The sequence below is a fragment of the Pyrgilauda ruficollis genome, unplaced genomic scaffold (genome assembly GCF_017590135.1).
Source record: "Pyrgilauda ruficollis isolate IOZ18807 unplaced genomic scaffold, ASM1759013v1 scaffold47, whole genome shotgun sequence".
Taxonomy (NCBI): domain Eukaryota; kingdom Metazoa; phylum Chordata; class Aves; order Passeriformes; family Passeridae; genus Pyrgilauda; species Pyrgilauda ruficollis.
In genome coordinates, this window is record NW_024526266.1 from 2582106 (window position 1) to 2597126 (window position 15021).

General features: G+C 55.5%; 2 protein-coding genes across 4 annotated transcripts in view; one reads left to right on the plus strand and one right to left on the minus strand.

Annotated features, from left to right (window-relative positions):
- Positions 1 to 1205: 1205 nt before the first annotated feature.
- TOR3A (torsin family 3 member A) lies at positions 1206 to 10572 on the plus strand. The gene is made up of 6 exons (XM_041479045.1): positions 1206 to 1691; positions 2047 to 2160; positions 2778 to 3043; positions 3608 to 3783; positions 5627 to 5751; positions 6158 to 10572. The coding sequence occupies exons 1-6, from the start codon at positions 1391 to 1393 to the stop codon at positions 6406 to 6408; spliced, it is 1233 nt and encodes a 410-aa protein (XP_041334979.1). The 5' UTR covers positions 1206 to 1390; the 3' UTR covers positions 6409 to 10572.
- Positions 8379 to 15021, minus strand: part of ABL2 (ABL proto-oncogene 2, non-receptor tyrosine kinase) — a 45366-nt gene continuing 38723 nt past the window's right edge. For all 3 annotated transcript variants that reach the window (XM_041479042.1, XM_041479043.1, XM_041479044.1), the window contains exon 11: positions 8379 to 14754. In XM_041479042.1, coding sequence (XP_041334976.1) covers positions 13058 to 14754 — 1697 coding nt within the window. In that variant the 3' untranslated portion in view covers positions 8379 to 13057. The remainder of the gene's footprint in view (positions 14755 to 15021) is intronic.

The window sequence follows — 15021 nt, forward strand, 5'->3', positions numbered from 1 at the left end:
CCCATGTGCTTCAGGGAATCCCTTCAGAGAATCCCAGAATGACTGGGGTTGGAAGGGACCTTAAAGATCACCCTGTCCCAAGCCCCTGCCATGGGCAGGGACATCTTCCACCAGAGCAAGCTGCTCCAATGCTGCTCCAATGCCCATCCAACCTGGCCTTGGACACTTGCAGGGCTGGGGCAGCCACAGCTTCTCTGGGCACCCTGTGCCAGGGCCTCCTAAAGAACTGGTTTTCCTTCTGGCTCTTACTATGTGCTGCACTTGGGCAGGGCTGACATCCCAGGAATCATGCTGTGAGCTGGTGCAGTGTTGGACAGTCAGTTTATCCTTCAGAATTTTCTTTTTTCCTTTGGAACACGTAACCATCTATTTTTTACAGCATCTGTCCCTTTTAATAAGCCCTTTTCAGCTAGAGCAGTTATCCTGGGTGGGCAAAGTTTGAGTGTTCCAGCTATGAATTTTTTTATAAATCTGTATAAATGCTTGAGATACCTCAACTGGTTTTTAGTAAGGCTGACAGCAGTTTATTTTGCTATGGCTACAGCAAGTGTGATTTTTAATTTATTTCTTTAATGCACGACATTTAGGTCTGGTTAAGTTGTTGCAAGTGGTGTTCAGGTTTCAGCCTCAGTGTTTTTGTACTGAAGGGGCCGTTCTGTTCGTCGCAGGATGTGAAATGCTGCTGTGTAATATTCGCAGGCACCTGTAGATGGTGATGCGCTCTGCTCCACGCCTGGGCTGCATCCCCCCTCCCATCCACCTGGACCAGGCAACTACCAGGCTGGATTAATTCTATTTATTATCCTCCTTTTATTTTTCTGAGCGTGTGGGATAACCTTGAAATCCTTTCCATTTCCAAAGCATTTTGGCCTTGGGCTCAGTTAGGGTATCAGGACAGCAGGCAGCCAACGCAGCCTGGACAGCCCTGCTGCTCCCCCGCTGCTCCCTTGTTTTTATTTCCTCACCTCTTATTTTTGTGTCCCCTTTGAAAGGACACTGAGGAACAGCTGCCATTTGCTCTTGCGTCCGTGGCTGCCGAACCTCAGCCGAGCCGCTGGGCTACAAACCAGCTTATGTGCCTGCCCCGGCACTGGCTGCTGGTGCCGCAGCTCTGCGGGAGGCGCTGTCCGGGAGCCTCCCCGGCCTTCCCCCCTCCCCAGCCGGGCTGGCCGGGCCCGGGGCGGGGCCGGAGCCTCCGCCGCCCCCGGCCGTGGCTTTTCTCGCGTCCCCGCGGCTGCGACAGGGAAGCCGCGTCTGGCCGGGGCCGGCAGCGCCCGCGGCTGCTCCCCAGCAACGCCTCGGGAAGTGAGCTCAGCTCGGCTCCAGCGGACCGGGCCGGGCCCGCCCTGTTCCCGGGCCCCGCTCCGTTCCCGGATCCCGCACCGCTGCCATGGGCCAGGCCCGGCTCCCGGCCCCCCGCGGGCTCGGCTGCTTTGTGCTGGTGCTGCTGCTGCTCCTGGGCGGCTCGGGCAGCCCCGGGACATCGCCGCCGCCCCGGGCGCCCTGGGCGGAGGAGCAGGGAGCCGTCCCGGAGCGGGGGCCGTGGGGCAGGGTGAGGTACGAAGCCGTGAAGAAGCATTTGGGAGCTCTCTCCAAGCAGTATTGGCGGTACCTGGCGTGCAGGGTGTGGCAGGAGGGCTGCGAGGAGGAGGAGAAGCAGCAAGAAGAAGGAGAGGCCGGTCCCGTGCCAGGTAAGCGCCTTGCTCCGTTCTCTCCCCCTGCCGTGCCCGGGAAGGAGCAGCAGCTCCGGCCGCTGCTCTGGCCCCGGTTCCTGTGGCGCTGCCCTTCCTTCCCGAGGGCTCCTGCCCCGGGCATCTCCCTCCTTGGCACACCCCGGGATGAGGCTCTTGCACTTTCTGGGCCCTCGGAGCCGTCTCGAACCAGCTGCTGCCGGTTCCGAGCCCACTGTCCCTCCCCACAGCCAGGGCTGCCCGCAGGGACATGGCCGTGCACCGGGAGACGATTGCCGTAACAGGGCTCAGCTGAGCCCAAAATGTAAAAAAGCCTTTCCTGGAACCTCTCTGCTCATTCTGCTCCTGTTTCCAGGCTGGGGCTTTCCTCTGGTGGGCCAGGATTACCTGGAGATCCTCTCTGCCTGGTACTGCAGCTTCGGCAAGTGCTGTGAGACAGGAGACTGCAGGATAATCAACAACATCACAGGTAGGGGCTGTGCTGCTTGTGTGCCTTGTTTTGAGGCTTTTTCCCTGTTGAAGTGTATTCTAGAAAGTGATGTTAGTAAAGGCCTTTTCTGAGTGGGGTGCTGAGCTGTGGGAGGGTGAGAGGCTGAGCTCAGCCCTGTCCCATTTGAAGTTCTGAGACCGAAGAGAGTTTGTTCCTTAGGGCACAGCATGTTCCTTACTGCTCCAGCTTGCCACGAGCCCTGCCTGCATCCCATAGCTTCCAGGCACATGCAGTGGCATCCAAACTGGCCCAGGACCCTGCCCTGGGTCAGGAGGGCACACTTACCTTGTGTCTTTGTGTTTGGCCATCCCTGAGACTCCTGGTACGCAAACCCTGTGCTGGGAGCTTGGGAGGGCCTTGGGGCATCGGTGCTCTCTGCAGCTGCCAAGCATCTCTGCCTTTTCCTAAAGAAAAAAAGGAGTCATTGGAAGATTTGTGTCTTTTTGGGGCCAGAGGCTGATGTAGCAGGGCACAGGCAGCCTGTGGCTTTAATGCCACTTCACAGTGCTCTTGGCCAGGCAGCTCTGTCACGTTTTCTCCTCTTGTTCCCACCTGTGCTGGCAGGCGGAGGCTGAGCTCGTGCTCTCTCTGTGCAGGGCTGGAGGCAGACCTCAGTGGGCAGCTCCACGGGCAGCACTTGGCCCAGGCCGTGGTGCTGCGGGCGCTGCGGGGGTTCCTGCAGAGCCCACGGCCCCGCAAGGCTCTGGTGCTGTCCTTCCATGGCTGGTCTGGCACAGGGAAGAACTTTGTGGCTCGGATGGTGGCCAGTCACCTGTACCGGGACGGGCTGAGGAGTGACTGTGTCAGGGTGTTCGTCTCCCTCCTCCACTTCCCACATCACAACTACGTGGACTCCTACAAGGTGAGAGCCAGCAGCACGGGATGCTCCATGGGCTGGGCTGGAGTTCATGTCCTTCCCAGCAGCCTGTGTGGGGCTGTGCCTTGGGTTTGTGGGTGAAACTGGATCCCCCAGCACTGGCTGGTTTCTGCTGAGCAGTGCCTGCACAGCCTCAGGGCATCCCCTCTGTCCCACTCAGCCCCTGAGGTCAGTACAAGAAGTTTGGGACACGCCAAAGAGCTGAGTCCTAGTGCCAAAGGGATATTCCGTGTCATTTACTGCCATGCTCAGGAATAAAAGCTGCAGGGAGGGGGTTTGGGGGCAGGAAGCCATTGCTCAGAGACGGGCTGGGCATCAGTCTGTTTGTGGCAGGGGGGGTGGCTGCCTTTGCACCACTTGATGTCTTTCTTTACTCTTTCCTTCACTTACTAAACTAATTTGTCTCGCCTCACTCATTTTCCTGCCTTTGCTCTTCCTGTTCTCTGCCCTGTCCTGCTGGGTGGGAGGGGATGGAGCAGCTGTGGTGCTTGGCTGGGTGATGCCAGGGCAGCCCAGGGGCTCCTGACTGCTCTCCCTGCTGCTGCCCAGGCCCAGCTGCAGAGGCAGATCAGCGAGACCCTGCAGCGCTGCAGGCAGGCCCTGCTCATCTTCGACGAGGCCGAGAAGCTGCACTCCAGCCTCCTGGACGCCATCAAGCCCTTCATGGCTCAGCGCGACAGCAAGGGCCAGACAGATCAGCAGAGACCCATCTTCCTCTTCCTCAGGTGATTTCTGGTCACCAGTAGTGGTGTTTGTCCCCAGAGGTGTGTGATACAAGGGGCTGAGGTGGCAGGGGAGGGCACAGGTACCTCGTTCCCTCGTGGTGGTTGCCTCCATGTTCAGTTTTACCTATGGATGCTGGGCATCCTCCCTGGGAACAGGGCATCTGCAGGAGGAGCTGAGGTCCAGCTGAGTTGGGACACCTGAGCCAGAGTCTAGACTTGGAGGCAAGGAAGCACAGTCAGTTAACACAGTGCCACCCTGCTCAGCTGGGCAGATGTCACACTCCAGGGAGCAGAGCTGGGCCTGAAGGTCTTGGTGGGAAGTTAGGAGCATTGTTAGGAGCTGGGGAATTCCCACTGTGGCTGCAGACTGAGGTGCTGTGAGGCTGATCCTGGCATTAGCAGAGCCTGCTTTAGCTGGTTCCTTTCCCAGGAAGTGCACCCCAGCAGTGTCTCTGTGTGGGATGCAGCTGGAGGGAGAAATGGGACATCTCAGAACCAGGATGTGAGGCAGGCACCTGACTGAAGTGTCCCTAAAGAGTGAGAGATCAGCATCTTGAGTCCCCTTCAGTTTGGGAATTGCAGCCTTGAGCAATGGCAGGAGCTGTTCCTGGTGGTTGGAGGTGAGCAGAGCATTCCTCCTCCACCTCCCACCATCCAGGCAAGTGTTCCAACCTCCAAGCTTGGTGCTTCCCTCAGAGAGGTTTCCCTGCCTGTGTGCCCAGTGCCTGTGGAACTCCCCACACTCTGGTGCCACCTGTGAGGAAGGGGCAGGTCCTGCCCTGCCTGGACGTGCTGCCAGCTGCAGGGGCTGGCCTGGTGTCCTCCTGGCGAGCCATGAAGGTCAGGAAAGGATCCTGTGTCAGCAAGCAGAGGGGAGCAGGGTGCCTTGATCTGCAGCAGTGTCATCGCAGGGGTTTCGTCACTCCCGGTGGCAGTGTGACACTGACCTGCTTTAGGAGGGATGGCTCTGCCCCAGGGCTCTGTGGACACTGGCACAGTCCTGCAGATGGGGTAGGGCTGTCTGTCTGTCCAGCCAAAAGGGGCTCTTTGGGTTGGGAGGAGGATCAGTACAAGCTGTTTTCTCCCTGACAATGGGTGAGGGCATGGTGGGAAACTGTGGTGGCTTTTTAATTTTCCTTGCCTTCTATTCGGTGTCCAGAGCCTCTGACATGAGGATGGGGTGCAAGTTCTGTGCCTCCCTGCCTCCCACCCACACAAGCTCTGCATCCAGCTGGTTCCCATTCACTGGGGCACTCGGGGCTGGGGGCAAGCCCCTCACCAGCTCTTGGGGAGGGGGAACACCTTTCCTGGACCTGCTTTCCAGGGTGAAGGGCTGTCCTGGGACCCTCAAACCCCACCACAGAGCTGCCCCCATGGGTGTCCAGAGGAGCCCTTAGGTGGGAGCTGTGTTGCTGCTTTGTCCCATGGGCAGAGGATGCTGTGCCAAGTCCTGGGCTGCCACATGAATCCCTGCCCTGGACCTTTACTTCCAGTGGGACCCCTGCCATGTGCTCTGCCCTTTAACCTGGACTTTGTGGTGGCTTGTTCAGCGTTTGGTGTGGAGCCAAGTGTCACCTGAGAGGTTAATGGCTTCCCAAGCCAGGACTGGGGACTGAGGGAGACGGAGGATTCTGCTGCCCCTGGCAGGATGGCAGACAGCTGCATGGATGCCTGTGGAAAGGGGCTCTTTGGGAAGAAGGCTGGCTCTCCATGTGCTGATCCTAGACAGCAAATCCTCTGTTGCCAACAGAACTGCTGGGGCCTGTCTGCAGGGAAGGTGCTGGCAGCTCTCAGCACTTCAGCTCTGGGGGAAATCTTGAGCCAATTCCCTCTGTGTCCGCAGCAATCTTGGTGGCAACACCATCAATGAGGTGGCCCTGGACTTCTGGCGAGCCGGCCGGGCACGGGAGGAGATCTCCTTGGAGCTCCTGGAGCAGCAGCTGCGGCGGGAGCTGCAGGAGGCTGCAGGTAAGAGCTGGGCTTGCATCAGGGGCAGGCTGCCTGCAAGGCTGCCCCTGTGCCACACAGGGCTGTGCCTGGGGGACCGGCCCTGGCTCCACCCCAGCCCGGGGCTGTTGGCAGTGAGAGCCCCATCCGTGGTGCCTGTGAGCCAAGAGGCCTTCAGGCCCCCTTCAGCCCTGAAAATGGCCGGGGGCAAGAGGCAGCTCAACCTCACAGGGCAGAACATTGGCTTCTCTGGGGCTCCAGGCATCTCTTGGTGTGACTCCTAGAGGTGCTCTGTGCTCGGAGTGCTGAGCAGCTCTGCACAAGGGGGTCCCACTGGATGAGCCCCTCGGAGCCAAGCCTGGCCTCGCCGAGGGACGATGCTCTCAGGTGAAGCTTCTGAGTTTGCCTTTCCTGTGCTCTGCTCCAGAGAACAGTTATGCCCACAGCCAGCTCCTCAGAGACAACCTGATCGATTTCCTGGTGCCCTTCCTGCCTCTGGAGTATCACCACGTGAAGCTCTGTGCTCGGGACGCCTTCCTGGCCCGTGGCCTTCCCTACACCGAGGCAACGCTCGACCAGGTGGCCCAGATGATGGTGTTTGTCCCCAAAGAGGAGAAGCTTTTCTCTGCACAGGGCTGCAAATCCGTGCCCCAGCGCATCAATTATTTCATTCCTTGAACACCAGGGGGACCAGACGTGTGCTGAAGGTGTTCTGCACTCCGGGAGCTGCTCCCTTCACACAGGCTCAGAGGCAGATGACCCAGCCAGGCACTTGCACAGGGACTTCACAGAGGCTTAAGCCCCCGTTACTCCCAGAGCTGTTGCAGGGAAGGAGGTGCATCCCTTACTCCTGGGATGTGGGGACAGCCTGTGCTTGGCTGCTTTTGGAGCCTGTCTGGTGTTCTAAGTCCCTTCTTTTAGCTGGAGGGGTGATGTGGTTCTATCAGATGCTGTTCCATGTGAGTGGGGACTGGGAATGTCCAAGTCCTTGTTTTGTTGCTGTGTGGTGAAGGGAGGCCTTGGACAGGCTGGTCCTGTTGGGACAGTGTGGCCAAAGACACATCCCTGCCCCCAATTTTCTGTGTCAATTTACAAGACCACACAGAACTGCTTTGCTGGAGTTGAGGTTTTCCCCTCTGTTGCTCTCTTGCCTTTTTAAGGTGTCTGCTGCTCAGGGACACATGTGCCAGGATTGTAGTTTGTGAAGGGAGAAAAGGACTGAATAATCTCCTCTGGAGATGCCAAATCCATAGCTCTCATCTTGGAGTGTCCACCTCTCACTGGAGTCTTCCGTTGTATGGAAGCAGCTGCGGGGGTGAGGGGAACTTCTGCTGCAATTGTTTTACTAAGCAGGTTGGTGCAGAGCCCGTTTCCTTCACTGCAAAACCAAAACGGGGAGAGAATTCCTCTGCCCAAGGGCAGAGGGCAGGTGAGGAGGATGGTGGCTGAAGCATCAGGCTGCAGCTGCATGTGAGTTTTCATGGATGCAGTAAAAGCTTGGGTTTTTTCCTTCCTTTTTTTTGTTTTTCTCTTCAGTACATTTCATGCTGTGGCTTTTTGGCTGGTATCAGCATTATTGTTATTATTATTATTACAAGGGGCTGTTTGCTGTCTGGGTACTCGCCAGGTGATAAGTGTGTTGCAGCAGCTCCAAAAAATTTCATCAGTGTTACAGGAATCACTCTGTGACCTCTGGGTCAAAACTCCCTTCCAACAGGGCTGTGCTGGCGAGCAGTGACACAGCCCCTGCCAAGGACAGGGCTTGGCTTCCCAGCCACCCCCACGGGGACCTTTGCTCTATTTTAAGCTCTGACCCATTTTGCAGTGCCAGTGATGAGCAGTGTGACCTCTGGCAAAGATTGACCAGACAGACACATCTGAGCCCTGCAGGCTCTGAGTCCCTGCTGGCTCCGTTACCTGAGGAGGCGTCGCAGTCCCAGCAGAGATGAGCCAGCTGCTCTCCCACTGCTCAGCCAGTGCAGGTGGCTTAACCCAGCCCTGTGGAATGGACCTTGGGGCTGTGCCAGCGTGGCTGATCAGGCATTTCTGAGACTTGGTTTATGGTTAATCTCAGGTGTCAGAAACCTGGGACCCACCGGGGCGATGCCTCCAGCTGGGCAGGGAGGCTGCTGCCTCACAGGACACAGCTCAGGTTGTGTTTGGTCACCTGGGCACAAAGTTCAGCAAGCTGTGTGCTGAAGGATAGGAGCCAAAAGGCTGTGTGTGTAAGCCAGGAGCACCTGGGATTTTTTCTGAATGTCAAGAAGTGTTCAGCTGGGTTAGGCTGGCACAGGCTGGGTGGCAGGAGGTCGCTGGGGACTGGTTTGAGGTGGACAAGGAGCAGCTCTGGCCGAGGGAGGTGCTGGTGACGCTGACAAGGGCGAGGCCAGGGCTGTGTCACACCTGGGTGAGCTCTGCTCAGCCCCACAACAGCAACAGCTGCTCTCTGACCACGCCAGGGCAACAGCTTGGTTCTAAATAGATGCTGCATAAATAAAGATACTGCTTTTTCTGCAACCTGGTGGAATTAAATTATTTCTCTTTTAAACAATTTTTTCTACCCAAATGAAAGAGCTTCTGGTTAGAACTCAGCAGCTTCATATATTCATTAAGGAGGGAAAAAAAAACCCCAGCATCTACTCGAGTGGTTTTTGCCAATAAAATATTGCAACCTTTATTTAAAACAAAATGCAAATTGGCAAAACTTTGTGGAACGACAGGCAAAGAGGCTCTTCCAAGAGCCTTATTTACATCAAGTTTAACACTGTTCGCAGTTCACAGTCAGACGATAGTGAGAGAATTAAATTAGAAAAACAACCAAAATATATTACAATAACAATTAAAAAACAAAAACAGTTGACAACACTGCTAAGAGTGATTGGTGATTAACGTGATTCATTTCAATCCATTCCTGCCCTCAACGAGTTCCCTACCAGTACAAAGAGTGCCGTGTGAGCCGAGCAGGCTCCACCCACCTCCCGTGCACAACAGACACATGGGGAAGAACGAGCTCCTTTGGTACAGACATTGCTTAGCCTGGAGCTGTGAGAAACAAGTCAGTGTCCCAGAACCTCCTGGAGCTGCTACCAGAGAATGGCCTGCGGGCTTGCTTCCACACTCCAGGGTCGTGCGGCACCACCCCAGCAGCCTCCACAGCTGCAGCTCCCTTCAGTGTCCCTGCCGGCTCCTGGTGAGCAGCAGGGCTGAGCTGTGTGTCACAGCCTGATGGCTGTGGAGCCACCATCCTGCGGAGTCCCTGGTGCCTGTCAGTGCCCTGGATGCCCCGGAGGAAAAGCCTGCCTCAGGTAAGTGGTAGGACACGAGGGCTGGGATTGCAGTGTAGCCCACCCACACCTCTGCCTGCTGGGGAGGGGCTGCTCTGTCTCCACTGTGGGGTTTGGCTCCCTGTGCCCCCAGCTCCTCCAAAGCACCCTGACAGATGTCAACACTCGTGTTTGGCTGTCTCACGCACACAGGACCAGTGGCACCCAGGAGAAAGTCCTGAGGAGGACAAGCACAGCCTCCTCTCTCCCTGCTGTGTTCTGCATCAGCAACGCTGCTCCCTTCCCTCCCCCTTTCCCACTGGCTGAACTTGGTGCAGTCCCAAGACCCAGACTCTCAGCTTCACCCCTGCCCACACTAATGAAGAACCTGACTAAATCAAGTGCACCACTCTGGGGTTAGGAAGGGTGTGCAGTGCAGGAAGAAGAGAGAATTGCACCTGTGAGTCAGCCAATTCCCACAGGGGTAGGAAGAGAAAGTGCCCCCCTGAGCTCCCTGTGTGCTTTTGTGCTTGGCAGTACCAGGCCGTGGGTGCCTTCCCCATGGCAAAGACAACTGCTTTGAACCCTGGCCCACAGCAGTGCAAGGGAGAGAGCCCAGCTCCAGCTGTGCCCCCACAGCTGTCTGACAGTGCTGAGGAGAAGAAACAACAGGACTTCTGCCTTGTCCCCTGCCCCAAACCATGGAGCTTGAAGTGCTCTTCACTGGGACAAATAATGGGGTGTCAGCACCCACACATTCCTTTGCACATGTGGTGCCAGGCTGAGAACAGAGAACAGGCCACAGTGGAGACCTTTAAGGCTGAAGAGAAAGGCAGACCTAGCTAAAGGGAGAGGGAATGGTAAAAGTTTTAGAAGCAGCAGTGGAAGAAGTACAACTGGATGGTAACTTACAGCAGAACCAGCCTTCCCAGATTCCTTTTGCTATCCTGCCAGAGGGCAGGGGAGCATTGCAGTTTGGGAATAAAACACTCTAGGGCAGCAGAAGTCCCAGCAATTCCACAGCCTTCAATTTAGGGGGAAAAAAACCTGTTCAGTCAGCACTACCTCTGCCACAATCTGCCTGCCTGATGTTAGGTGGTAGGTAAGGGCAGAGAAAACACTTCCCATGAGAGTGGCAACAGGCAAATCCCCAAATTCACTGGCCCTTGTTTTTGCACCACAGGAGGGGTCAGAACTAAACACTCCTGTGTTGGGCACAGAGTCTCTGTGCTTGGAGATGCCCAAAAGCTGCCTGGACATGGTCCTCACAGGCAACTCTTGGTGGCCCTGCTTGGGAAGAGTGTTTGGAGCAGGTGACCTCCAAAGTTCCCTCCAACCTCAGCCATTCTGTGACTCTGGAAAAGCAGCTGGATGCTGCTCTGTCCCACTGCCCATCTCTGCTGCAGGGGCAAGGAGAAAATGGGGCACCTGAAAGGAAGTGGGGATGGCCCACAGTGTTCATTGGAACACGGCTCCTTTCTTCAGAAAGGGCTGCAAGAGGGGAGGTCTAGTAGTTAGAAATTCCATATTGCTATTCTACCACTTCTGCTGCAGCTTTTCTGGAAGACTGGCATTTAGGGGGGGAAAAAAAAAGGTTTCTTTCAAAATGCTCATCAGAATTGGGCTAAACTTTAAAATGTTCTGTTAAGATTCCTTTCCCCTGGAATTCCTTTGGTTCCAGCCCATTTGTCCCAGGCTGAGCAGCAGTACAATCATGGAACCATGTGATGGTCTGCCAGGGTAAGCAAGACCTGCCCTTCTGCTCTGAAGAAAAGAGAGCCCTCCACCCTCTAAATGCTCCTGATTGTTTGACAGGCCATGTGAAGCAATGCCACAAGCCAGCTTCCCTGTGCAGGTCACCTGTCCAAAGGCAGTCAGTTTGGATGCACACCTTCCATGAAGATGACTGACAGAGATAAGGTAAACCACAAAAGCCCTCAGTAAAGTCTAGGAGATAAGGGGTTGGTACTCTGCCTGTGGAAGAGCCTTGGGACAGCCCCAGGGCTGCAGGGGATCAGGACTTGCCAGCACAAGGGGTTGCTTGGGTTCTTGTTCCCCCCAGCCCTTCACTTACTGGGCCACAGCAGCTCACTGGTCCATTGTACCTCACATGCTGCTCCTCTGCTCTGCCTCCACACACCCTGAAACAACTTTGCTTAGCTCAGACCAGTAATGAAATGAGGATTCTCAGCCCATTTCTAAAGATTTTTCCAGGCCTGTCTCGCTATGCTCTGTGGAAAAAACAGGGACACTTGCTGAGACACCCAGCCTGCTTCCAAGCATCACCACGTGCTTCTAGACAGATACAAGGTGCCCATCTTCTAAAGTCACACCCATGCCACAGCTCCCCTCGAAATGCTCAGACTAAAAGCAGCACGGCCACACTTGAAAAACAAGTTTAGAAAGCATTTTAGCCAAAAAAAAAAATAAAGGCTTAAGGTGCAAAGCAAGTGAGATCCTCTACCAGCAGCAGTGTGAAGTGAGCAGCAGCATGCAGGTAAGGTGTATTTGGAGCCAGGTTTCAGGCCTGTTTCCGTTCCTCTCACAAACCAGCAACTGAGCTCTTCCTCCTTGCCAGTACATTTACACCTCGGGGAGTTGTGCATAGACAGATCAGCTTTTTGAGGCCACAACAGTCTGCAAACAGCACAAGGAGCAAGGATGACAATGCCAACCACTCAGCTGCTCATTCTGGGGTTACTAGAAGGCATCAGAGACCCACTGGAGCCCTTCAAGGCAGAGCCACGGCTTTTGTTGCCATGCCTCAGGCACAGCAGTGCACAGGTTATGTGCATGTTCCCTACACCACAGTGCAGGATTCTGGTCTAGCCTTTAAAATGGGAACAAATGCATGGAGATGCCTGTGGTGTTTCCTGTGTGCTGCCATACTTTGTCACCTTGGGATGCAGAGAAGCTGGAAGCCTGTGAGACAGGTAAACGCCAGAACAAATCCCAGGGATCTGGCAGTGTGAAGGGTTAGGGACAGGCGCAAGGAATCCTGCAGCTGTAAGGACAAGTGGTGGGCAGGCTGGGCTGTACTTTCTGGTTCTCCAGCTGGCCCTGCAGTGCTGTGACTGCTAAAGGAATGTGGAGAACAGCCAGGGGGGCAGAGGCTCTGCCTTACCTACCATGGGTCCTCATGGTGATCACACTGAACTAGGGAGTCAACCTGGTAACAAGTTAAAAACAATCTAGAGCTTAAAAAAAGGAAGAACCCACCCACCCCAACAACAACACTGGCAAGTTGTGCAAGAGCCCCAAACTACTCAAAAATGACCATCAAGCAGCACCTGTGCTAGACCACTAGAAATAGGTATCAGCTGAGTGAAGGCAGTGTGGTGGGAAGGGGAATTCCAGTGGTAAGTCTGCCCAGCATCCCTGACACTTCCAATACAATGACAATGAGAATGTGGTGGATGAGGTGGACAGGAGGGAAAAGGGACAGTTTCATATATTAACTAATCTTGCAGTTCTCATTACAGCAGCAACAGTGCTGTGGAAGTTAAGCCATCCAGACCAGTGCATCCACCTCCAGCAGCTCTGAATACTGTCAGTGCATTAGACCTTTCCCCCAGCTGTACATGACCCCCTCTGGAGCTGCTCCGGCTGCTCCGCCCTTGGTACCAGCAGAGCCCCAGCGCCTTTCCTTGGCCCTGTCAGGACAGCAAAGCACAGGTCAGTGCAGCCAGGGTGGGATCTGTGCAGCCAGGCAGCTGCAGCCACCCCAGGGCTCCGGCTGTCACCACCATCCTACCCAGAGGGAGAACCTGCCTTCGGTTCTCCTGCCTCTCCAGGGGAGGAGAAGGAACTTTCTTTTTCCCTTGCCATACCAAGCAGATCAGCCTGACTAGGTAGGGACAGATCCTTGATGTTCTGCCCCTTACAGCTTTAATCTACCCCTCTCCATCCCCAATTTTTTGAGATGAACCTGTAAACGTGAGGAGAACTCAGTGATCTGAGGTACTTCACATACTCAAGTATCAGTCTTTCCTTTTGAAAGCATCAGTACAGAAAAACAGTCCCGCCCTCCCCGTGTGTGTTTCTCTTACCCAGATTGACAGTAGCTACCTTTGCACCACATCACTGATTTCTTGGACACATGACAATAAGTTATTAAGGACGGGGTTCGCCCCATGGACGCCAGCAGCTGTCGAGGACACCTGCAGCTCCTGCAGGCTGAGTTCCAGTTTGCTCACGGCTTCCCGGAAAGCGAATTTGTTGCGCGTGTGGGGGATGCAGTCCACGTAGCCTGAGCAGTAATCCAGCAGCTGGTGCCCCGTGTCCACCAGCTGGCTGTTGGGCGTGGGCTCGGCGATGGCGCTGGACAGGAGATCCGCGCACTCCAGCAGCGCCTCCTTGCTGATCTTGTCTGCGGGGATTTTCTCAGCCGCCTGCTTGGTCTTTCTCAGCGCTACCTTGGCGCCGGCCGTGCCGTTGGCCATTTTCACCGGGGAGGTGGAAGACGATGACAGAGGCACTTGGGGCGGAGGCATCACGGGCCTCCCAGATTTTCCACCAACAGGTGCTGCTGCTGCTGCTGCCTTCTTACTCCCTTCGTTGGATTCCAGTCCGTGCTGCGCTCCCGCCGCGCTGCTCAGCTCTTCTGCTGCGTCCGAGCAGGCAGCTGGCTGCTGGAGGAGCCGCATCACCGGTGGTGGAGGTGGAGCACACTTTGGTTTTACCCGTCTGGGCCGGTCCCTGTCGCCGGAAGAAGTGACCTGATGCTCAGATAAGAGCTTAAATTTATTACCCTGAGAGTCTGTGCCAATGAGCTGCACGTCTGCTGGAGTGTGTTTTAGAGTGGGTGAGATTAGGACTGGCACTTTGTGGTTATGAGTGGTTGGAAGTATTGCTGCAGCCTTTACCGGAGATGACCACCCCGGCCTCTCGCCATCCTCAAGGGCCCCTTGTCGTGGGCCACTGTTTTTTTCCTTGCCCTTAGGAGCTGCCACTAGCCCTGGACCCTCCTTTTCTTCCGACGCGGAGGGAGTTCGAAAAGGGAGTGCTGTGGCACCCCTTGGCAAGAGTTTTGCTTTTGGTCTCTCTCTGGTCAAAGCAGGGCCTTCTTCAAACCTTTTGGGAATCAGGTCACTGGCCCTCTCTGTGCTCTCATCGGGCTGGGAGGAGGTGGACACAGTCCGTTCCAGCTGAATTTTTGACCTCTGGGAATTTCTGGGAAGGGTCATTGCCATCCTATCCTGCTCTGGAAGCCCTGAGGACATGGAAGATGTAGAGTTTGACCTTGGAAAAGGCTTTGAAGCTTCTTCATTGCCAGTGGGTTTTCCTGCTCGTAAACCCAGCGTCTTTTTAATCAAGCGTGGCGTGAAGAAGCCAGTGATGCCCGACCACCCTCCACCAGTGCTCACACCCCCAGCACTGCTGGGCCCAGTGCCCTCCTCGCTGTAGAAGGTCCTCTGCACAAAGCCCCCTCCGTAGCACTTGGGGGGTGCCAGGCTCGTGTCCTGCTGCGCGGGAGCAAAGGAGAACCCGTCCACGTGCTGCAAGGAAGCGACAGAGGAAAAGTTACCCGTCAGCTCGTATTTCTTATGGGGCTGGTTCTCCATCTCCCGGAAGGAGCTGCTGCGCTTGGGAGGCGTGGGAGCATTCCTCTTCTTCATGAAGGAGCTGAAGAAGCCCCCTTTCCTGTCCCTGGTGAACGTGGTCTCTTTGGCATCCTCCAGGAGGCTGCTGGGGCTCTTGTCCCTCTGCTTGCGGGGCAGCGCGGGGGACCCGCCTGTCGGCTGCGTGCTTCTGATGAAACCTGGGCAGGAGAGACAGGTGTCAGTCTGGACAATCTATTTCCATTTCCACCTCCCTGTCCTGCACTGGGTTTTATAGGCCTGGTGTATTTACCTGCCCAGGTGCTGCAGAGACAGAGTGAGGGAAGAAGCAAGCACTTATATTTTATTTTTTCTTTACTTTTTTCCATTTCTGTATGTGACTTGTCTGTTGTCTATACTGAGAAGGCTACTTTGGAGAGAGATCAGAAAAAAGCTGCTCTTTTCTTTCAGTTTATTGCTCCCTTCCC

Excerpts from the sequence above, each read along its gene's own strand:
- TOR3A (XM_041479045.1), top strand. The coding sequence starts at position 1,391 with ATGGGCCAGGCCCGGCTCCCGGCCCCCCGCGGGCTCGGCTGCTTTGTG. Across the intron at positions 1,692-2,046 it reads AGAGGCCGGTCCCGTGCCAG|GCTGGGGCTTTCCTCTGGTG; the intron begins GTAAGCGCCTTG and ends TCCTGTTTCCAG. Across the intron at positions 2,161-2,777 it reads GATAATCAACAACATCACAG|GGCTGGAGGCAGACCTCAGT; the intron begins GTAGGGGCTGTG and ends CTCTCTGTGCAG.